Below are 23,994 nucleotides of genomic sequence, written 5' to 3'. Positions count from 1 at the left end.
AGCTTCGTTCACACACACACACACACACACACACACACATCCCTTTAGCAGGAGAAAATTATGCAGTGGAGAACAATCTTTTTATTTCCTCTTCAAGATGTGGAGCAAGGAGGAAGCTCAGTGGCCGGTGCGAGCCCAAGAGCACGTGTATCACGTGTATCGACAGGTCCCATGTCATGCGTCACACCTGCCGCCTCGACTAAGAAGGTTGTGACTAGTTTTCCTTCTCGTCGGATCAATACACCACCTGCTCTATCACAGACAATCACCGAACACTTCCACATTCGACATCTTAACCTCCGTCTAGTCAGTTATCGCGGAATTTTGCTTCTCAATCAATAGAATTTTGGCCTTTAAAAATCATATTTTGTTAGCTTTTCCCATTAGGTTTACAGAAGGTTACCCGTGTAGTTAAGTGTATGATGTTTCATTTGTGTGTTTATACAAATGTACTGATTAAAAACCACCACAGAGGACACGGGGAAGCTGGCGTGGGTGCTGGATGCTTACAGTCCTGACGGGGTCAGTGGTTTCACTGGTGTTGCAAGTTTCTGTGTGTGTGTGCGGGCATGTGCGTCAATTATACATCAGTGAAACCGTGTAGAAACTACAAAATTGCATCAGTTTCCTTCCTCTCAACCAACTTGAAGGATTCCGTGGAGACTCACTGTTCCTCTCCTGGAGACTATAAAAATCTCAATCTAAAACCATTTATTGATCTTGGGACGCTTGGGTGGCTCCATGGTTGAGCGTCTGCCTTTGGCTAAGGGCGTGATCCCGGGATCCCCGCATGGAGCCTGCTTCTCCCTCTGCCTGGGTCTCTGCCTCTCTCTGTGTGTGTGTGTGTGTGTTTCATGAATAAATAAGTAAAATATTTAAATAAATAGATAGATAGATAGATAGATAGATAGATAGATAGATAATAAATAAATAAATAAAACCATTTACTGATCTTTTATATTCGCCCAACTTAATGAGCTCTGTCCTCACATATAATGCATGTGTCACTGCCTCGGGAGCCCCCTGGCCCCCAGCAGAGTACCATTTTGTCCTTACTCATGTGATGACAGTGAGGAGAGGGTCAGGAAAGGGGCTGGCGCACCCGGGAGCCAAGTGCTGCCTTCCAGCGCCGTCCCCGGCTGGCTCTGTCAACACGGACCCAGGGCTTGCCCGCACAAGGGAAGATGGGCAGGGGAGCACCACTGAGACCCTCACTACATTCGGGCAGAAATGTCAACGAGTGGAACAGGTCAGAGGTACAAATGCCCTTTGCTTCCACAAGAACATCATTTTCTCTAATTTTTGTTAAAATGGCAGCTCTGTAGGTTTGTGCTTCCTGTCTGCACGTCGCCCCACGAAGAGTCTGGAGCTCGACTGCAAGACACAAGCACTTTCCCTTCCACTCAGTCCCTGAGGATGAAACAACAGCCTGAGACGAACGATAAGTCAAAGGAACCCCAGGGTGGCAGGGCCACACGGAGCGTGGGGTGAGCTCCGGGCCTCAGGGGGAGGAGAGACAGCACGGAAAAAAGGCTCTTTGCATATTCTAGAGGCAACAGAGTTTTGGGACAAATCTAACTTAATATTGGCAACTCTGCTGAGCCACGGGGGCGTGTCTGTAGGCCAGAGATGACAGCCTGCTGTCCACTTTCGCATTTTAATTCAGAATTTGCGCTATTGAGTAAATCTTTACATTCCTCATTTTCCAGTTCTCATTCACTCAAAACATAGGAAGGTATGCTCTCTCATCAATGCTAGTTCCACACAAGCCGAAGAAAAAAGGCTGATGCCCACAAGCCACTGGATTCTGACTTAGATGGTATGTTTGGCTGTTTCCTCCCCCATCACTATACTCCCTAAAGGCTGGACAGCACATGTATATCGCCCTGGAAACAACGTAGCCGGTCTGAATAATCTCAGTGCCTTTCATCTCGTTTAGTTTTTTTTTTTTTCTTTGCTGAAGATGGGAAGATACAACCTCCTGACATTTACACAGCCTCGCCCCTAGTAATAAAAATGTATTATTTTCTTAAGAAGAAAGAGAAAGGTTATAGAAAGTACTGAAGGGCAAAATAAACACAGAACGTGATGATAAATGTAATCTTGCCGTTTCCAGGGAAGAGAGCTTTTGGTAGAAGGGTTACGGATTCTGTGTTTCTATGGGTAACTAGTGAAGCAAGGGACTACAAAATAAACCACAAATAAGCCACAGATAGCTGCGAGACTCACTTCATTTAAGACTTGGACCTTCATCTTCAGTGAAGCGTTTGAAGCTTGCTTGTTGTTGTTTTACCATGGTGATTAACAAGGGCCCAAACTATTTTGAGTTTTTTCCTGCTCCACATTCCTTGGATATGAATGATGAAGTAGTTAAAACACGTACACACGTGCACACACACGCACACACGCCTTATTCAGAGAGGACAGAAGCGCTCCGCGGATGGATGAACTCCTGGACGCCGTAGAATTGGTGCTGATCCAGACACCTTCCATCCTTGAGGGTGGGCCCTCACCTCTTCTCCTCCGTTTGGAAGAGGTAATATCGTCTCTATCACAGAAAGGTGTAGATTGCGACAGAAAATGGTAGTCCACGCATGGACGTGTTTTGCATCAGATTTTATGAGATACGGAAGTTGTGAACACACAGGGCCAAGCTACAGACCCAAATCAACAGGGGAACTGTGATGATGGACAGTCAGTAATAGGCACCAGCAGCACGCAGGTGCAATGTGTGAGTGATTGTAATGGGGACTAAAATAAGAAGACACGGGTGCATAAACTGTGTTAGGAGTTTTCCAAACTGTTTCACCTGCAGAACTAGGAGCATTTATTTACAACTACATAATTTTAGAATCCTTATAAATAGGACGGCATGAAATTACAGCGACCTCCATTATCCACTGCTGATATTGTCTCTATGGTGAAGATAAAAGGATTTACGTGAGTTGCGGTTGAAAAACTAACATAGAGTTAATTTTTTCTTTCGTCTTAGCACTTGGTTTAGAACCCATATTCCTGAGGGGCTCCTTTGTTGACAGGCATGAGGACGAGCCAGCCGCCAGGTCTGCTTCATCTGTGTCTCTGCTTAGAAAATGTGAACGGCCTTGAATTTATTTTCTTTTACTGTAACTCTTGAGAGCATGTGTCACATTATAGACCAAAGAAGCATTTCTCCTGCTGACTTCCAGGGAGAGTGACTGAGCCCCAGGAGGGATGGGTCTGGGGTCAACCAGAAAGGAAAAACCTCTCTGAAATGCAAATGCTTTGAGTCAAAATGTTTCACCGAGTTAATCTGGTACCTAAACCGATTCTAACGCTGGTCAGTCCAGTGTCATGATTATATGTAGATCCCGTCACTGAATTGCCCTGATTTTTCCCCCAGCTCTGTATCAGGCCATCACGGTGAAAGAGAGCCCTGAGGTAAAATAAAAATCCATGTCTTTGGCTAACTTCATGGCTGAGTCTATTCGTCATGTGACTTGGTGCAGCTCCATCAAGTTTCTTCCTCATATCCACACGTACACACCTATGTCCTCTTGCTTTCAGTAGAGTTTGCTAGGTTTCTCTGTATTTTATGTTTTCATAACCAATAATTCTATGGACAATATCACCTTTCCCTGTTCTCCTTTTTGCTTTAAGGTTTTCGACCACTCTTTTTCTTCAGCGTAATAGCTACTTCTGACACAAATGCTCATTGCTGTAATTATATACAATCTTCCACAATCTTAATGTCTGGATCATAAATCTTGATGCTTTCCCCAACATTCAGGTAAACATTATCTTTTCCTGTTTAGACTTTCCCCACTTAATGATTTGAGGTCAAGTGATTGCTACTTATCAGACAAAAGTTCTTTATTTCAATGCAAAACAAAAAAAACATGCACGCACACACACACGCAACAAACAAAACAAAAAGACACTAACTTGTTCTCTTTCCTTGTGAGTGATTTCTGTAACTTTCTGGGCTTTTCTCCACCAACACATGGCACTAGATTGGTCATATATAGCTTATATATTTCTGTAAGCTCTAGCTTATATTTCTTAATTATTAATACCAATATCAGTTGTGACAATTCCTACATTAATCATCACTAACACTCTTATTGTGATCAACCGGACAACAGTCATACAAGTAAAAAACACTTACTGATTCTTCTTTCTTACTTTGAGCAATAACACTTAAAAAATCTTTTGGAGAGAAACATGATAAGCCTCTCGGTTCAAGTGCGTCTCTGTACGACGATCAGAGTTAATCAAAGCAAGCACAGCTTCTTCATAAATCCTGAATCTTAACATGATTATTTCCACCTGCTCTGTCTGCCTTAGGGCTGCCAAGGTGACTCGTTCTCAATAACTGGATGGGCTTCCTCAAGATAGGAAAGGGAACTTTCCTAGAAAGAAAGAGAAGGCAACACTACCGTGCGAACGTGGCTGTCATGCCCTTGAGCATCTTCAGAACTTGGACAAACCTCCAGACTAGTGTTTATCCAATGGAATCATCATTACTTCTTTTCACGTACATGGGGAGTCACTTCACAGATGAAGGCCACGTGCTCTTCACTGGACTAGCCTCCAAAGTTGGCACAATGCCTAGCATCAAGCAAGTTCTCAATGTTTGGTGAATAAATGGGTGAATGACTGAATGCATAATTAACGGATGAAGTGGGACACATCCTTCTTCCTCTGTCTTCTTTTTGCAAACTGTCTACATGGTGGAGAACACAGTAAAGAAGGCTGGGTCCTACGTATCCGTGAATGTATGTGTGTGTGTGTGTGTGTGTGTGTGTGTATGTGTACTGTGTATATGCACGTGTGCGTGTCTACGTGTCTATGCATATATATATGTGTGTATGAGTTGTGAGTTCCTCCAGATTGTATATAGAAAGTTCATGTATTTTAAGCAATTAAATTTTACCAGGTAGACAATATTTCAGGTGTATCTAAACTGACTACACTGGTCACTTTGTGGACAAATCTACTTTATTTATTTATTTATTTTAAAGATTTTATTTATTTGCTCATGAGAGACACAAAGAGAGAGAGAGAGAGAGTCAGAGACCCAGGCAGAGGGAGAAGCAGGCTCCATGCGGGGAGCCCGACGTGGGACTCGATCCCGGGACTCCAGGATCACGGCCTGGGCTGAAGGCAGATGCTCAACCGCTGAGCCACCCAGCGTCCCCACAATCTACTTTAAATGGAGAAGATATTCTGCAATCGAGTATCAAGTAAGAAAAATGTGAATTGATAATGAATCAGAATAAAGCAAGGTTCTTAACAGAAACATACTTATGAACCAATGAAAGGGTCATTTCAGATAGGTCAAGGTCATCAACCTAGAATCTGCACAGACAAGGCTTGACCTCCCGTGAGGAAATAAGAATGTCGGTCACACAAATCTGTTGTTTACACATTTATATGTAAATTCTAGAGAAAGTACACTGCAGGGGGTACAAATGAGCCCTTTTATGCCAACAGGTGGAAGAACAGGAGAAGGAGAGTCAGGACAGCAGAGGCACAGGGAAAGTCAGAGGTAAGGAGCTCCAGGAAGGGCCGTCCATCAGAAGCGCTTGGCATGAGGAGGGAATGATGCACAGCAATACACTGTGGGAGGGAAATAAATTGCAACATATGAACACAAACCCTGGCAAAAAAAAAAAAAAATAAAAATAGACATCATCAACTTCACCCACTTTCCGGACCCTGGAGATTTAACACTGCGTAGACGGTGTTGTTATTGGCCCCGTCATATGATGATCATTTCCTCTATTTCCTCCTACTCTTTGTGGATGTCAGTTGTTAAAAAGGTCTACTGATCCAACGTACACAGTTCTGTCCCTTGGAAGAACCAGATCATAAGCATCACTGAACTCACTGCTGTCTTTTAGCCTGTCAAATACAACGATCGGATTTACTACAACCTTAAAGACCTTGCAGGTGGAGATGGCCAGCTGGTAGGCAAAAGCCATTTGTTACTGTTTGGCCAAAACGTCCAAGTTACTTGCAGGGCTCCAGGGGAAAACAGATAATATTATTTCATGACACCCTCAATGGCAGATCAATCCATCCGACCTTGATAATGTTGTTCCTGAGCAGGGCTCAGGCATCAATTGAGAAAACACGGATTGATTTGCTTAGTTGGAGAAAGACCTCATCTGCACATACGTGTTGAGGTCTACTGTTCTGAAGTAGCACACCCTTTGGAGAGGCTGGTCAGTGGGAGACTGACCCATCTGAGAAAGGGCCATTCCATGTGAGTAGCTTAAGCTACTTAGACAAATCCTAAAACAATAATCTAGAAGACTAGTGTCAGCAACAGAATGCTTCATTCCTATTCTGTTTGTTCTTGAACTAATAAAGCCATGATATTTAACAACTATCCTGAAAACCCAAGCTGTCCATTCCTTACTTCCATGAAGAACTTAAATTTACGCGAATTCAGAAAGAAGTTCCTATATCTTTTGAGGTTTAAAAAAAAATAAAAAAACGTTTTTGTGCCTAAACCTGACTTCATGCTACAAGTTGAAGCTTCAAGAGATACAGACACCCGTTGAGATTCTTGGTGTCACGTGGGGCTTGGCAAACAGCTTATGAAAACCAAAGATAAGTTTGCTATCAGCATTCCTACTTCTATTTGCTATTCTTTTGCAGTAGTAGAAAGGGTGAATGATTAGGAACCAGCTCCCTGGAAAAAGTAAAAGGGACAGATCGATGAATCGATCAGTAGATTGATAAAGTTTTACTGATATAGAGCATGGATAGGGGATCCCTGGGTGGCGCAGCAGTTTGGCACCTGCCTTTGGCCCAGGCCGCAATCCTGGAGACCCGGGATCGAATCCCACGTTGGGCTCCTGGTGCATGAAGCCTGCTTTTCCCTCTGCCTATGTCTCTGCCTCTCTCTCTCTCTGTGATGACTATCATAAATAAATAAAAATAAAAAAAATCTAGAGCATGGATAGCACAAAATCTATAAGCGATAATATAATTTTTTATTTTTAATTATTTTTCTTAAACAGTAGAAGTTATTTATTTATTTTAAAGATTTTATTTATTTATGAGAGACAGAGACAGAGAGAGAGTGCACTACAGAGGGAGAGCAAACTCTGTGCTGAGTGCTGAGCCTGACCTGGGGCTTGATCTCAGGATCCTGAAATCATGACCTGAACCAAAATCAAGAGTCAGATGCTATCAACTGAGTGACCTAGGCACCTCTCTTTGTTGTAGATTCTACGTAACCCTCAGCTCTCTCAACCCTCTATGATTCTTGATCTCCAACTATGGATGCCAGTCGCTGAATGTGGCATTGGGAAGGGATGTGCAGTGTTATATAATATTTTCACTGTCATAAAGTTATTGAATCATATTGACTCGCTGTATGTATTTAACCTCAAAACTCTACAAACAGTAACATCATAAAATCATTAGGGAGTGATGAATTTTCAATATCTGCTATGTTTTTTTTAAATATTAATTGTCGGCTTACATAATTGACCTTTTAATAACGGTCCCACTCAGCGATTGGCTTGCAAAATTCCTGAGATTTCCACAGTCTGTTCTCACTAGCTGCCGTGAGCCAGGGCCAGTGCGTACATGCTGCATGTGACTCGTCTCTAAATTTTTCAATTCTCTCTCAAGTCAGGGACATAGCAGCTTGTAAATAAAGCACTGGAAAATAATTAGCAAAGGGAAGTAAGCTCACGTAGTTTTAAAAATGCTATCCATAGCTCTACCATGGGTCTCACTGCTTTGCTTCTAAGTAGCATTCAGCCTTTATTTAGTTCATGTTGGGTGGATCTCATGGTTTTCAAGGTACAATAACAACAAGCTAAAGATCCAATGCACTTTTTTTTTTTTTTTCCAATGCACTGCTGAGGAGGGACAGGCTCTGCTCTCACAGTCACCAGTTTCCTTCTATTTGCTCACTACCCACTTCCTGTTTTCCTGGATGCTCGCCCTTTCCCATGGCAGTGGGAGAGGCTGTGTGGCTGGCTCTCTGGCCCCGGGAAGGAAAGCAGCAAACAAACACCCGACAATTGCAGGAGTGCTTCCCTGCGCTCGCTGTGAAGTCCACACACCTGCAAGGCTTCAAGGGTGCTTCCACCATGAGCAAGACTCCCAGAATTGTCTTTGTGTCACAAGCTTGAAGATTAACTGCTTTGTTTTGAGACACGCCAAGGGTTTAATTTTGGTTCAGATTTTAGACTACGATGATAGGTGACTTTAAAAAGAGGACGGGTCTCAACTGAGGGGCATCAGCAAAACTCTTGCCTCTCTTCTCCTGCTTTATGCTCTGTGCTCAGGCGAGCTCATGGCTGATCACAGAGCCAGAGCCTTTAGTGAGCATCTGGCCCGGAGTGTGGGGATTTGATTACAGCCATTTGCCAGTAAACCACTGAACTGTGCCCAACGTACTCCTAGATTCTCAGTTCTTCTGCTGAGTCACACGGCCTAACATAAGAATTATTATTATTAGGAATTTTTACATGAAGCAAACTCAAATTACTATTTCTAATTGAAAAAGGCTAGCTGATTTCTTGCATTTTATTTCCCTGTCTTAGACTTTCCTTAAAATCCATTAGACAGGATACTTAATCACAACCAACCTCCTAGAAACCACCACGGTGTCACCAGTGGTGCTTTGACTTGACAGGTCATTTAGATCAGGGGACAGTGACCCATTTTTTCCTGCATGGCTTTAAAATCCTTTGCCAACTACGCAGCGATGGATAGCCAAGGAAAGACTGATTTACTCAAACCTATTATAGGAAAATGTCTAATAGAAGGACTGTCATTGAATGGTTTGATTTTAAAAATACAAAGCACATCGAGGATCTGTAATTTGAATTCTCTACGCATTGATCTTTAAATCTCCAGGGTCTTCTCACTGGAATTATGTAACAGATGCCTTGTTAACAGCCCAATCAAAACCAGCTCTGCAAATCTTGCAAACACACAAGTCAATGCAGCTCATGGCCTAGGCTCCATCATCATCATCACTCACAACAAAGCTTCCACTAAAATCCAATGTCATCAGAAAGCAAGCTGGTTAGAAAGATACGGGGGGAGAAAAAAATCCACGTGCACAATTACACTGGTTCAGACATACACCTGAAGCACTTACATGATTAGATGTGGAAAGGTTAGTAGGAAAGTTTACTCACACGAAACACACGATTGCATAACACAGCCCCGGGAAGCACCACTGCACCATTACTATAATTGTACTCACGGTGACTTTTGTGCCATGAGGCTGAGGCATGACACAGCTTAGACATTTTCCTCCTATGTGTGTAATAGGCATAGACCGTCTCACACTCCACAGGCCATCCCAGCCACAGCTGCCAGGAAGAGCTGACAGCAGGACCCGGGGACAGGCCGCCTGATTCTGCCTCGGGAGATGGCCGAGAGCACGGCCTAGAGCTCTGGGCACTTGCGCCTCACGCTGGCCACCAGCTGACTTGGCAAAGGCTGTGTCGTGGCCACTTCATCTCGCCACTGGCACACGGTCCTCTCTCTGCACCCACTCACAACATGCCCTACATGCTCCACATGGCAACTGGGTTGCAACCCCAGTATAGTGGACACTGTGGGCTGTTTACACAGCATGCATCCCCGACACTTCCAGGTCACAGAGCTCCGGCGTTGACCAGTGACTTCCACACACCAGAGAAGCTGACCCTGTCCCCAGCTGTCGGGATGGGCCTCCATCACCTTGGGTGATTCCATTCTCACCAAAGACTGGGGCAGTGTCTTACCCAACTGTGGTCGATGAGACGTAACAGAAACCGCAGTTGGAGGCACCTGGGAAATGTTCCCGTGAAACCATTAGAAGAGATGGTCTGTCTTGCTCCTCTGAAAATTCCAGTGTCTGGATGTGGTGCACAGGGCACCCAGATTCCCCACAGTACCAGCCTGCGGTCAGCCAGGGGAGGCTGGCAGTGGAAGGGAACGTTGGCAGCTGCAAAGGGGGGTTTGCCAGCAAAGCACGAGGGCAGGGGCTGTACCAAGATCCTACGGAGATGGGGTCAGGCCAGAACAGGAAGTTCCAGGGATTATGGATTATGGAGGGTGGTGCTGCGTTAGACCCACTTCTCTTCTTGCATCTTCCTCCATCTGTGTACAGAGCAGCATCTATCAGCTCTTTCATCCTTTTCCTCTGTGAGGTTGGCCGAGCTCACAGTTTTCAACAAAATGCACTTTTTTCCCCCTTTTTAATAACCTGGCTGGACTATACCATCTGTTGCAGAACTAACAAGGAGTACGCACAGCCAAAGACATCCTCGTGGGAGTTTCTGGCATGGTGGGGAAAACTGTAGGGAGGAGGACAGGACAGAGACAGCGGGACGAGATACCCTCTGGAGACCTCCTGCCCTACCTAAACCCTGGTAAGACCCCGGGTCAGCGACCTACGTCTTTTTGACTCAGTTTCTCCCAGGGAGAGAACCTCCACCCTGAGCTGTGGTGGGGACTGAGCGAGAGGTCACGTGGGAGACACCGTGGGGACCGCCCGGCCCTCGCGGGTCCTGGGGGTCAGTCTCCACCAGGAGCACAGCACCTCTTTTCTAAGGAACGCAGGCCTAACACCAAACTCAGGAGACGTCCGAGAGCTGGTGGCTGGCATAGAAACATCTCTGCTGAGCTCCCTTCCAGGCAGCTACAAACAGCCACAGGTCTGACTTGGAAGAGCAGGTGAGATGCATGTGCCAGGAAGGGGCCCGGTTTCACACCCAGCCTCCACGTGCCAGCAGCCTGTTAGCTCCCGTGAGACAGGTGCAAGGCGTCCTCTGATTCCAACGCCTCGTGGGACAATGACACAGGTGACAACAGAGGATTTGTTTTCCTTCACTGCTCTGAAGTCCTGAGTCAAAGAAGGCAGGTCGCTCTCTGCCTGGCTGGCCGGGAGATCCCGGTTTTAAATGCTGCAGAAAATGGTCAGGAAAGTCCTGCCCATTTGGTAAAAGAAAAGCTCTGAGTTGGATGAATCAAGCTCAGGTGTGGGAGCACCTGGGAGCCAGGAGCCTGGAGGAGGAGGGAGGGAAGGAGGGAGGAGGAGGAGGAGGAGCGTTGGTGGAGCTCCAGCTAGCTGCGCAGAGTGGTGCTGCTACCTCACAGCCCCCCCCCATTTCTTCTTGCTCCTCTTCACTCTGCTACTGGCATTTGTGGGCACACGAGAGGGATGGAGAAGGGGAGAGAAGGAGAGGGAATTACAACCAGAGGGCCAAGGGGAGTCTGGTGACACGTATCTGGGGCAAGGAGCCCATGGGGAGAGCACCCCGGGCCCAAGTCTGGGGTCACAGGGGCAGAGTCACGAGGCAAGAAGTCTGTGTCTGTTCCTGGTTCCGTTCTCTGAAGGCGCAGGGCCGGGAAGTGATTTCACAGCCACGTAGACACCGCGGGGGGAGCCTTTGGAAGTCGCCCTCCCAAATCTCGCCTGCCAGTCTCCCCAGCACACACCACACGCTGATGATGCCCCCCAGGCCCGGGGTGGGTGGGGGCGGGAGCGAGCGGGGACCTGCGAGTTGGCATCAGTTCAGGTGCGGGCAGGTGTGCGAGGCCTGGCCGCCCCACCCCGGGAAGGTGCCTCGACCTCCCGGCCTCGGGACTTTTCCCCGACTGCTGATTTCCCTCGGCTCCTCCTCCCGCACTGGGTCCCCCAGGGAGGACGCGGCCACGGCGCCCCTGAAGCTCGCGGGCTTGGCACGAGGGCTGGAGCCCCTCTTTCTGCTGCGATGGAGCAGCCGGGGCTGTCGACGCCTGGGCGGTCACCTTCCCGACCGTCATGTCCAATCTTTCACTTTTCAATCCCCGTAGACCTCGTTCGCTTCCAGGAGGGTGCCCGACGTCAAGATGATCGCACGGATTTGGACGGGAAAGGACGGAGAGGCAGCATTTGTCAGGCCCGAGGCCCGAGTCGGGGTGACCGATCCCGCAGAGGCAGAGGACGCAGCTGGCGGTTGCTTTCTTTACCCAGAAGCCGGCGGCGAGCTAGTCAGCCCTCCCAAAGGGGACAGAAGCCCCCCAGGGGCGCGACAGCAGAGAAGTGTGACCCCCCGCCCGAGGCTGCACCCCCGGTGGCCCTGGCGGCTCGTGGGACGGGGCACAGAGTGGCACGCCGCTGTACCGAGAACGTGCCTCTTTATAACGAAGCATCGTCACCACGCTGAGCCGCCTCAAAGGGTGAGCACAGGCTCGCGTGCCCGTGGCGCCATCGGAATATATATGCTAAGTATCTAACCCCCCTGCCCCCGGGGGAGGCAGGAGTGCTATACACGGTACTTAGTAACGTCCGAAGCAACCTCAGGAGACATCGGAGACGCAGCCTTGTCTCAGTCAGGGGGCGACAAGAAGCAGAAAACGAGACTCTTAATCCTGGCCGCTGCTACATGAACTCAAGCTATTTCCCCTTCTGCTGCCTCAGTTTCCCTTTCTGCGGGGAACCGCTACTACCGCCTGGTAGTAATTGCTGAGCCGGATCGCGTGGGCTCTTGCCCCCTGCGGACACTGCGGTTAGCAGCCCCTGACTGACGGTCCCCACCCACGCCAGGCGATGCCGGCGGGGGTCTGACCACAGAGCGAAGGATTAATGGGTTAAGTCACTCTTTCCAGGCCCCTGCATGGCCCTCCGGGTGCATTCACTGTTAAGTCGGACACACTGCGTCGAGCATTTAGAAAGAAAAGCTGGAGAGGGAAGTCACAGACCCCCCACCACCAAGGCAAGAATGGAAAGTCTGGAAACCCCGCCTTGACACCAGTGACCAGAGAGATGGGCGGTCAACACGTATGGGAAAGAAAACAAGAGGCACGTACGTGTGGGTCTTGGGTCCAAGGCCTCGGAGCCAGCACTCTCCCCGGGAAAGCCGAGAGGCTCTGCTTCGTCTGTGTCAGGAGGAGGGTAGGGTGGGGGTGGGGGTAGCACTAGCTGGGGGGGCCCCCGGCCAGTGCCTCTGGGAGGCTTTTGTGGCACCTGCCGTCCAACACCTACATGGAATCAACGGGGATTACTTCAGAAGGTTAAGCCCAAAGACTCTCTGCCCTCCAGTGGGAGACACGTGGCCTTCATCACCCGGGCATCAAAAACAATCTCGTGGCACCAAATCCAACCACACCCAGCACCGAATCCAGTCCCGTGGCACCGAATCCAGCCACACCCAGCGCCAGATCTGACCACACTGGGTACCAGATCCAACGGCAGTCAGTCCCCAAAGTCACCCTCACCACGCATCAAATTCAACCACACCTGCCACAGAATCCAGCCACACCCAGTGTCAAATCCAGCCATGCGTGGTACCAAATTCACACTCACTAGGCACCAAATCCAGGCTCACGGCACCAAAGGCAACCACACCTGGTACCAGCATCGGCCTCGCTGCACACGGAAGTCAACCACATCTGCCGACAGACCCAGCCACGCCCAGCCCCACATTCAAGCTCACCAGGCATCAAATCCCACCTCACGACACCAAATCCCACCTCACTCACACTTGAACATTTTACACACACCGCGTCCTCTCCTTGGGCCAATTTGAAAATATCTACTCGTTTGCAATTTGTTTCTGGCAGGCACACCTACTCGCAAACGCCAGGCTTGAAGTCATTCTTAAAAAACCCCCTCAGTGGCTCTGTCCCCTTAAGAGGAACTCCTTTTTTACCCATGACTTTTGATTAGGATTTATTTATATGTATTTTTAGCTTCCTCTTGTTACTTCATCTACTAACTCCTGTGGCCACTAATTGAGCTGGCCTCCTTAAGCCCATTTAACTCTTGGAGAAAGAGTTAAGGGCGGTGTCCTGCTCCATCCGGCCTCCGGAACCTTGGGGCAGCCCTCGGTGCTCTGCTGACATGCGGGGCACCCGCCTGCCATTTTATATGAAAATGACTATCTTCTGCTAATAAGATTTTTGAAGATCAATGACTTAATACAACAAAGCCACATAAATCACTTGGGTCTTACGTCATCCTTCCCAGTATTTCTTTCAAAAACCCCTTCTTCGGGCTTTTATGTTTAGAGTCGTGCAGTAACTCATAGGTTCTGTGCTTCAGGCCCGTCATCAGATTATCAATAAAAAAAATTAACAAGTAATTTCTTCATTGAGAGACATACCCACGTATTCCTTCTCTTGATTAGGGTTTTGTAGACGTGGGAAGATACCGACGTCCCCATGGCCGGACATCATCTGTTATCTCAGAGTGCAAAGGGGCCTCGGGCAGTCTGGATGAGCATCGTCTATTCGTCCCCGGAAGAACCATTAGAGGAGAAGGCTCCGAGGCCTGCCACCCCTTTACCACGAGAGTGGGTGAGAGCTCGGGAGAGCCGGGGTCTCATCACCACAGAGGAGACGACTAGGTTTATTCTGAGCAGCTGCTGACCGTGTGTTCTGGAAATCTGGGTGTATTTCCCTCTGGTAAAGGGGATCAACTGGCATGAAACGCGGGCCAACAGGGAGGTGTCGACTAGGGGACAGAAGCTGACAAATGGCCAACTAGCTCGTTATTAGAGTCTCAGACGCTGGCAATGCAAGCGCTTATCCCTGGGAGTCTTCCTTTTGGGGGCCACAGCCATGGGGTCAAGGGCAAAAGGTGAGGATGCCCAGTGGAGTAGGTGGCCCAGGGCCCGGCCCTCGGATGGCCTCTGTGATGAGCAGATGCACCTGCAACCTCAGGCAGCCTCTGCTCCACTGTTGTTCCCACACAAATGGAATAACAAACACTGGAGGGTCTTAAAATTAAACTAACGGTCCCCGGCTTGTGGAGCTAGAGACCCCCTGCCACTTCTCTGTCCGCCACCTGCGACACCAGGAGGTGGCATCTCATGATCTAATAGGTTTCCCTGCTCACAGGTCTCACGATTCCATCCTCTTTCCTTTTGCTTCATTATTCCCCCAGAATATCAGGGTGTTGGAGGTCGACTCCAACTGGGCAGTCAAGACATTATGCAACTGCTGTCGACTGACTTCTAGATCTGCTGGGGACAAGAGGTCTTTCAAAACAGCCTCCAGGGAGGTCATCCTAGGACCAAGCATCCTTCCATCAGGAGACTCACACGTGCACACACGCACACGTGCACACTCACGCTCACCCGTCCGGTGGTCCAGAGCCACTCACCCCCTCCTGACCATCCTCAGCAATCCTCTACCCTCACCACCCCCCAGCCCCTCCCCGGCGACCTGCCTACACGATGCCCGGGAAAGATGCCTGTAAGATACCGAGGGAGCCCGCGAGTGTTTATTTCCAGACTTTCTTTCCTTAGCGCACATGCTGCCCGAGCGAACGGCCCCGCGAGGCGGCTGCAGGAGTTAACAGCGGTGCTACCATTCCACGCAAGGCAGGGCTCAGAGGCGTGCAGACGGCAACGCGGCGCACTCACCCGTGGCGCTCTTCCTGTTTTCCTCCCTGTCCTGAGTGCGAGGCGGCACCAGGGGGCTGGACGTCGGGGGCTGTGGCGTCGGGGGGGCCGGCGCCCGCCTCTTCTTTTTCTGCAGGTCAATCTGTGAGCCCAGAGATACCTGAGGAGCACAGAGGAGGCCACGTCAGTGTCGGGGCGGCCCTGTGGCGAGGGGCATGCATGCGCGGAGAGGCTGGCCCCGGCCACCTGCTGCTCCAGGCACACCGCCGGGCTCCTTTCTGGGGTCTCAGGCCAGGTGGCGGATGCCCTAGTGGGGCCGCTTGCTGTGTGGCCCTGAGGGGGCCCAAGGATGCTCACAGACACCCCAAGACCCCCCCGGAGCAGGGGCACTGCGCTCTGCCCAAGGGACTCCAGCCACTCAGGGGACTTGGTAACTAGCTCTCGGCATAAACACGACAGTGGGGACCCCTCAGCCCTTCAGTAAACGCAGAAGATGGGGACGCCTGGGTGGCTCAGCAGTTGAGCGCCTGCCTTGGGCTCAGGGCGTGACTCCGGGGTCCTGGGATCGAGTCCCGCAGCGGGCTCCCTGCATGGGGCCTGCTTCTCCCTCTGCCTGTGTCTCTGCTTCTCTCTCTGTGTCTCACATGAATAAATACATAAAATCTTAAAAACAAAAATAAATGCAAAAGAGAACTACTCCTTCTGGAAACTTGGTCAAGGGCCTCGGTGAGTTGTGGCCACGCAGAGGGAGAGGGCGAGGGCCCCGGCTCTGCTTGCTGCCCCATGCCCGCCGTTGCCCAGCAGCCTGGCCCAGTAATCGTCCACCAGCCGGGTGACAGGGACGTGGGTCTCCGCGGGGCTCATGGTGCCCGCCGACAGGACGCAGAGTCCCGCCCACGCAGAAACCCCATTCCCACCAACGACTTGTACCAACGACAGAGTCATGGCGCAGAAGGGCCGCTGTGGGGCAGGGCAGGCGTGACGGTCGAGCAGAGGCTTGGCTGGGTGGGTAGGGCCGTGGGCAGGGCTGGTCCCGACTCCCACTCTGCCTCTCAAAGGCTGCATGTCCTCCTCCTCGTCGCAGCCTCCGGCCGTTCTGGCCAATGGACATCGACCCACCCGCGCGTGCAGAGTGTGTGCAAGTACGCCGGTCCCTGCCCTCGGGGAGCCCACGGCCGAGCCCCAGCCTAGAGTCTAAACCGGCGCTGCTGGTCCCAGGCGGCTGCCCACGAGCCTGCCCCCCGCTGCGTCTCCTCGGCCCGGGTGCTCCCCGGGGTGGGAACTCAGACCCCACCGGGCACCCGCCCCGCTCCCACGGGGGGCAAATCCTCCTTCTGGGCCGAGCCTCGAACATCCTCCGTGTGCACGTGTACGTGCGTAAAAAAAGCCTTTTAAGTTTTTCTCAGTGATAACGTATGTATCACAAAATAAATTTGCACTTAGAAGTCATATAAACCAGAGAAAGAAAAAAATCGCTTGGTCAACACTCGGATTCTAACTACTAACAGTCGGCATATATTTTTCCAGGCTTTACCTTTTCTTTTCAAAGTCATATACTTCCACAAAAAAAAAAAAAAAAAAAAAAAAAAAAAAAAAAAAAAAAGACAAACAAGCATCCTCCTATACTTTCCATCCTTCTACTACAATATTCAAAACCACATCCTGCACCGGTATGACCTGTAATATATATATTTCATGCAAAACATGAACCGAAGGAAACGTCACGTCCCTCCACACGGCTCGGGGTCTAACCAGCAGCTCCTGGTCCTCGGACGCCACCCCAGAGGAACCGCCTCAAACTCTTTCTCTCTTGACATTTACTCTTGTTTTTAAAAATAATAAACTTATTCTGCTGTTTTTTGACTTCCCCGTGTTAGATCCCGGCTTTCCGCTCCGGAACATGAGACGTCAGCTCCCTGGGACACACACGTGCACGCACACCCAGAAACGCACGCACACACGGTTCCTCCTGGATCTTTCCAGAAATCACGGCATGGGGTTAAATGAACCCTATCTCGTTCTATGGGTGGTGTTATGATAGATATAATTCCAGAAAACAGGAATCTTCTCTCCCACTGCGATGTTAAATGTCTACATGTCTGGATCGTGTTGACGTCTCTGAACTTGGTTATGTGATTGGTTTTCCAACTTTCTTTTGGGGCTTCCTGGAAACAACTTTTCTGCGACTTGGCTATTTTTCTCCCTCGTTTCCCAAATCCACTGCACTTTTTTTTTTAATAAAGATTTTTTTTTTAAATTTATTTATTCATGAGACCCAGAGAGAGAGAGAGGCAGAGACACAGGCAGAGGGAGAAGCAGGCTCCCTGCGGGAGACTCGATCCCAGGTCTCCAGGGTCACGCCCTGGGGTGATGGCAGGCGCTCAACTGCTGAGCCACCAGGGATCCCCTCCCCTGCATTTTAAAAAACAGACTTCCTCGTTAGAGGGGGGCACAGTCTCCGTCAGCGCTCCGAGGCAGGATGGCTCTGCGGGCAATCGAGGAGGCCTTGAAAATCCGAGACTGTTGCGATTCCGTTGGGCCCAACTGCCTCGGAAAAAGACCAACAAGCATCCTCATATACTCTCCACCCTTCCACTACCACCTTTCAAAGCAGGTGCGGGCCCCGTCTTCTCCGTGTGGCCTGCTTCCCCTCCGCAGCTCTGAGGACCCTCTCTGGCCCCCGGAGCTGGCGCGCCCTTGGCCCGGGTGCTCTCCGCCCTGCTCCGGGGCCTCCGTGGAGCTCTGAAATCTAGGAATCCTCTCATCCTGCAAATGCTCCAGCATCATTCCTTTCGGACTTCTACCCCCCCGCCCCCCCCCCCCCGTTTTCTCTGTCTCTCCCTGGGTTCTGACGAATGAATACTGAGATTTCAAAATCAATGTTCTAAGTTTTCCGGAATATTCTTGCCTAGTTAAGGGAAAACAAAAATAAAAAAAGCTTTCCCCGTTCTTGGAAATTTCCTTGAAAGACTTCACCGTCCAACTCTTGAACTGTTCAAGTTTATGTTTTTTATTTTGTATTTTTACGATTTACATCTGTATTTAAAATGTATATTTTTATTTCCAAGAGCTCCTTCCCGTTATGTATTTTCAAAATAGTATCATGTCTTCTTTCCTGGATATAATAGCTTCTCTTTTCTCTCTGAGGTCATCATCGTTCATAGTTTTTGAAGATGCTTTTATTTTTTCCTTTTGATGCATTGCTATCTCCTGCAAATTCCTTTCACCCCCCCCCCCCCCCCCCCCGTCTTGGCCTCTGTAACATTGCAGCCTTCCCTCAATTTCCGGGGATCCTTGGCCGATTGCTTATAACTGTGTTTCCGTGGACAGAGCCTGCAAGACACACCAATGGGATTCCGCACAGGTGCCTGGGCAGAAACCCGGTTAGCTCACTGGGGGGCCCCAAGTGCCCGTATGTGCAGGGTTTTCTTCCACGCAGGGGCACCTTCCAGCCTCCCGCCAGACGGTGTGAGCTGGTCTTGCAGAGTGGAGCCCAGCGGGCAGCCCTGGGCCCATCGGCACGTCCTTTCCCTTCTCCCTGTGCGTGGTCCTCTCAGAGTGACTCAGGTCTTGGAGGCAGCCCCTCGCTTCTTCCCCCTCTGGAGTCCGACACTCCTCCCGCCGTGTGGGCCCCCCAGGGCCAGGGGTCTCACAGCTTCACGTCTACACGTCGGCCAGCCCACTGTCCTCTGCTCCCTCTGCTCGCTGCTGTGCGCAGGAACCGGGGCCCCACGCCGCCCCCCTCGCCAGGCTCCGTCCCTGCTGCTGGGTCTCTCCAGCCAGAGGCCCACTTTCAGCTGCCGGTTTGGCCCAGTCCACACCCCCTGGCTCCCTGGCGCCTACCAACCACATCCTGCTCCTCTCGCCTTCTCTGGGTCGTAGTGGCCTAAGGCTTTTTACTCATTTTAGTGGGGTTTCAAAGACACTAACTCATTTCATCAGCCATATTTCCCTATGTATTTTTAAAGGGCTGCCTGGTAAGCCAGGGGACCCATGAGCCAGAATGAATTCAGTCCAGCCCATTAAGGTTGTTTGGTTTTGCCCAGTAAAAATGAGACTACTGACAAGACCCTTACAGTTTCATCTTTTCTCACATTTCTTCTTTCTTGTCTTTGTCTTGTTTAGCTTCTAAAAGTCCCTTTACTATCACTTCTGAGATAAGGAACACGTGACACTGGAGGGACGCACCGGTTGTAAATCGCTTTCTCAATTTTAAGAATCCTTGCCATGTGCTTAGCTCACCCTGAGTTTGTGATGAACTCACACCTGGACTCTTTCAAATAAATGGATAGCAAACCCTTCCATGCTTCTGTTAATATCCACACATTACTTTGCTCTGTTGTGACTCAGGCCCGGGTGCTGGTGTGGGGCAAGGACCCGGGCTCTCAGGAGGCCCTGTCTCGCCGTGCCCGTCACCACGTGCACCCGGGGACGGGGTGGGACACTTACCCTGCCACCTACACTCTCACAGCCCTGCCTCTCATTGATGACAATGTGGGAAGGCATATAGCTTGGCTCTGGTACCTGGATTTCTCCCTTTGGGGTTGACATCAATGAATTAATTAATCATGATCGTTCACAGGCTATGGATTTGCCTCCACGCATTATTTCCCAGTTCACATTTCTCACGGTCCTTATTTCTAAAAGAGGAGAGACTCTCCTCAATGCCATGCCTTCATTTACTCCTTTAATTAACCAGCCAGCAGGTGCTGGCTCCTTATCCTGTGACAAGAATTGCAGTGGATTCAAAGACATGAGAACTTCCTGACCTCAAGCTGTTCACAGCCTAATGAAGGAGACCTAATCCTATAACATTGACACAATCTCCTAGGCTGGAGACGCCACCCAAAGCTGTAACTTGGAGTTTACTCGGGTGCCTTTTGGGAATTCATGGTGGTTGATCAGAGCCCACGAAGCTCCCACTGACGTCTGTGTAACTAGGACATGTTCCAGAATTCTGCTGAGGGTCGACATCAAGGTGCAAATACGTGGAACTCCGGGCCGGGGAAGCAGTTCTGGCTTAGCCCGTCTGGAAAAGCAATTCACCTGCTAAAAGAAAGTTCTAGCTCACTGCTTGTTACAAATTTTGGAGAAGCATCGCATCTCTGGGGCTCTGCTGAGATGGTCCAGCTCTGCCAACAGAGATAAGGTCGGACCTTGCAACAAACGCTTGGCGAAGGCCACCTCGTTCCCAGATATAGAGCGACTCCTGATCAATTAATTAAGAGAACGTGTTTGAAAAGCATTCGGCAAGCTCTGAGGCCACTAGTCAAGAGGAGTACCAATGGGCAAGACATCTTTCCCTGGAGCTTTTTGTTAGTGGAACGTGTTTAAACAGAAGTGTTCTAGTAGGTGTGCTTACGGGTTTCAAAGGAATATTAATTACATTAGCAGCTAAGATTGAGTAAACATTTACTAGGGGGCCAACTGTATCCCATATGATTACCTCAAAAAGAGAGCTACTTTTCCTATGTCTGGTGGGTAAAGGGAGAAAGCACCGAAGCTTTGGAGCTTACGGCAGATAGCTTGCCCAGGCCGCTCAGCTCCCGAGTGGGCAGGGCCGGTACTTGGCCTTACTCTGACTCCAACTGTCCCTTGGAAAAAGTAATGCCTGTGGTTTTGAATGGAAATGTCACTCCCTGGGAGCCCGTAAACAACGGAAGCCCATGGAGTTCTCATGGTCCCCGGTGGCAAAATATCTGTCCACAGGGTGGATTGGAGACCACTCTGTGCTGGAGACTGTTGCTTTAGAAAACGTTTCTGAGACCTGATGCACATCTTCCACTCATTCTTGGAGGAACACGTGAGATCTGGTTCTGCTCACTCTCTGGAGCTTGTGTCCATCATTTCCCCCTTCTTGGAATCGGGACACAGCGTGGTCACCCTGGGTGGGTCGTGGCTGATTCTGACGCGCCGTCTGTCTGTGTGTCTGTGCACGGTGGCAGGAAGCTGTCCCCGATAGTGGAACCTGAATCCTGCGGTGTCTGGTCTTTTTGGAAAGCATCCCTCCGCTGTGGCTCCTTTGGTCTCATAATCTCTTCGTGACAGTTATGGGTAAGGCCAGACTAGAGGTCAGAAAGTGTTTAGGGGAGGGGAGGTTCTGCTTTAAAGACAATGGGTCGGACTCGCACCATGACACAGAGCCTCCTGCGGCCTCCTTGCTCCTGCAGCTTGCTCTGGGCGTGGCACTTTGTAGGATGCCAGAAAAAGTAGTTCATGACTCGTGTGTGTGTACATGTGTGCGTGCATGCAAATGTGTGAATATGCACGTGTGTGTATCTGTGTGTATCCACACCTATGTATGTCTGTGTGCCTGTGCACACGTGTGTGCACATGTGTTTTCCACATTTCTTCACAGATTTTATCTATATGGATATGATGTTCACATTATTTTTCAGGGAAGTGGACATGTTCCTCTAGATTTTAAGCACTTAGCTAGAGGACAGAGATATCTGTAGGTCTGAGGGTCTATGTTATGAAATAAAATTAGTAGGGTTCAGCACCTTGTAGTCACTTATGTGTTCATTCCTTCCTTCTTCCTTCCATCCACCCACCCACCCATGCGTCCATCCTCTCATCCTTTCATGCCTCCACCCATCCATCCACTCATCATCCATCCATCCACTCATCATCCTTCCATCCATCCTCTCATACACCTATCCATTCATCATCTACCCATCCATCCATCCTGTCATTCTTCTACCTATCCATCCACTTATCATCCTTCTATCCATCCTCTCATATATCTATTCATTCATCATCTACCCATCCATCCATCCCATCCATCCACTCATCATCTACCCATCCATCCATCCATCCATCCATCTTGTCATCCTTCTACCTATCCATCTACTTATCGTCCACCCATCCATCCACTCATCCATCCATCCACTCAATATCTACCCATCCATCCATCCTGTCATCCATCCACCTATCCATCCATCCATCCATCCCATCCATCCACCCATCCATCCCATCCATCCATCCCATCCATCCATCCATCCAGACACGTGGGTACTCCATGCAGGCACACACCAGTGAGAGAAGGAACACCAGGTGCATTTCTTCCCACTGCACTGAACTTGCCTCATTGTGCTTGGCAGTGCTGTCCTGAGTCCCTGCTTCCCACCTTTCCCAGAATGCCCATCCTTGTCCAATGCTTCTGTCAGTCTCTGCCCCTGCTGAAATCTTCTTCACTCTTCAGGAGGCCCCCCTGAAATCCTCTGGGTGGGTGTTAATGGCCTGTCCTCTACACTTCAGCACTTGGCTCGGACGTAGGAGCAGTGCCCTGCCTGGAGCACCGACCTTACTGGCTGCTGCTGGCCTGCTCCCCTGTGACCTCTAAGCTCTGAACAGGAAAGGGCCTGTCTTATTAGTCTCTGAAGGTCCACAGTCACGAGCCCCATGCTTCTGCATTTTAGGAATCAATAAATGTGTGTCAAATACAAGAAAGACTGAAGCAGACACTCTACATACATGCAGCTCACTGGGGAAGGAGTTTATAAATACTGATTTTCAATGGGAGCTGGCAGGTGCAACTGAGCCCTGGCCTCATATCTCATTTCTCTCGTCTTCGAAATGAAAATACCCTATTGTGTTTACGCTGATCCAGATGAAAGTCACATATTCTCACTGGAAACAGTCTGAATAACAGAGAGACATATCAAGTGCTAAGGGACAGCTTCCTTACCTCTGCCCACAAGAGGTAACCTCTATTACAGCGGGACGCGCGTCTCCTCAGGCTTTCTCTCTGCATATCTAGGTACCTGAGGATTCATAAAAATGAGAGCACTCTCTCTTAACGACAGTGGCTTTTGTCACCTATGGGGTGCTGTCCACTGCTGGGCGTAGATCTCCCTGATGTCCCGAGAATGGGAAGGGTCCACCTACGTTTATCTGAGCTCCAGGTTTGGCATTTCGGTTGTGCTCAATTTGTTGTCATTTCAAATTATATTGCAGTGAGCGTCCTCATCTAGTTCTCTTTTCCCACTTTGTTTATTCCCTGATGATCCCGCTCTGTAAACTCGCCGGCTCACAAAAGCAATAGGATTTTTAAATGAACTGAAATTGGAATCTAGAAGAGACAGCCACACTTCCGTGTTCCCAGCCATTCACAATAGCCTAGGTGTGCAAAAACCTTAAACGTCTATTGACAGACGAACAGGTAAAGCGACTATAAGGTATTCATTCATACTCAGCCTTCCAGAGGGCGGGACTTCTGCAGGATGAGGCAACATGGAAGGGCCTGCAGGACATTATGCAAGTGGAAACAAGGCAGGTATTAGGACCAAGACTGCATGACTGCGTTCACAGGAGGCATCGACAGCCGGCAAACTCATGGAACCAAAGAGAGGGGTGGTGGTTGCTATAGGTTGGGGTGGGGCGCACCTGCCACTCGACAGGCCTGAGGTTTCAATCAAGCCGGGTGAGGCGGCTCTGGGATGTGCTGTGCACCTGGTGCCGGTGGCAACGTGGCGCATTGTGCCCTCAAACCCTTAGGACCGTAGCTCTACGGGAAGACCTCTTGCCACAATAAAGTACGATGGCAACAGAAGCGTGACATGCGCCGCCTGCTAAGCCCTGAGCAAGGCTGCACCAGCTTGAACCTGCTCCAGCTGCCCCTTCCTCCCACTCAACAAACGTTGGCGAAAAG

The 23,994-nt window shown here is 49.7% G+C and overlaps 1 protein-coding gene across 1 annotated transcript in view; it reads right to left on the bottom strand.

The window, feature by feature from the left end:
* Window positions 1–5,397: 5,397 nt before the first annotated feature.
* Window positions 5,398–23,994, bottom strand: part of LOC144293088 (protein cordon-bleu-like) — a 144,151-nt gene continuing 125,554 nt past the window's right edge. Inside the window, exons 7-8 of the mRNA XM_077864165.1 lie at window positions 15,363–15,501; window positions 5,398–5,601 (exon numbers count right to left, since the gene is read on the bottom strand). Coding sequence (XP_077720291.1) covers window positions 5,558–5,601; window positions 15,363–15,501 — 183 coding nt within the window. The 3' untranslated portion in view covers window positions 5,398–5,557. The remainder of the gene's footprint in view (window positions 5,602–15,362; window positions 15,502–23,994) is intronic.

Source organism: Canis aureus, chromosome 21 (assembly GCF_053574225.1).
Source record: "Canis aureus isolate CA01 chromosome 21, VMU_Caureus_v.1.0, whole genome shotgun sequence".
NCBI classification, from domain to species: domain Eukaryota; kingdom Metazoa; phylum Chordata; class Mammalia; order Carnivora; family Canidae; genus Canis; species Canis aureus.
The sequence above is the reverse complement of the archived record's forward strand: the minus strand, read 5'-3'. Positions and strand labels throughout refer to the sequence as shown.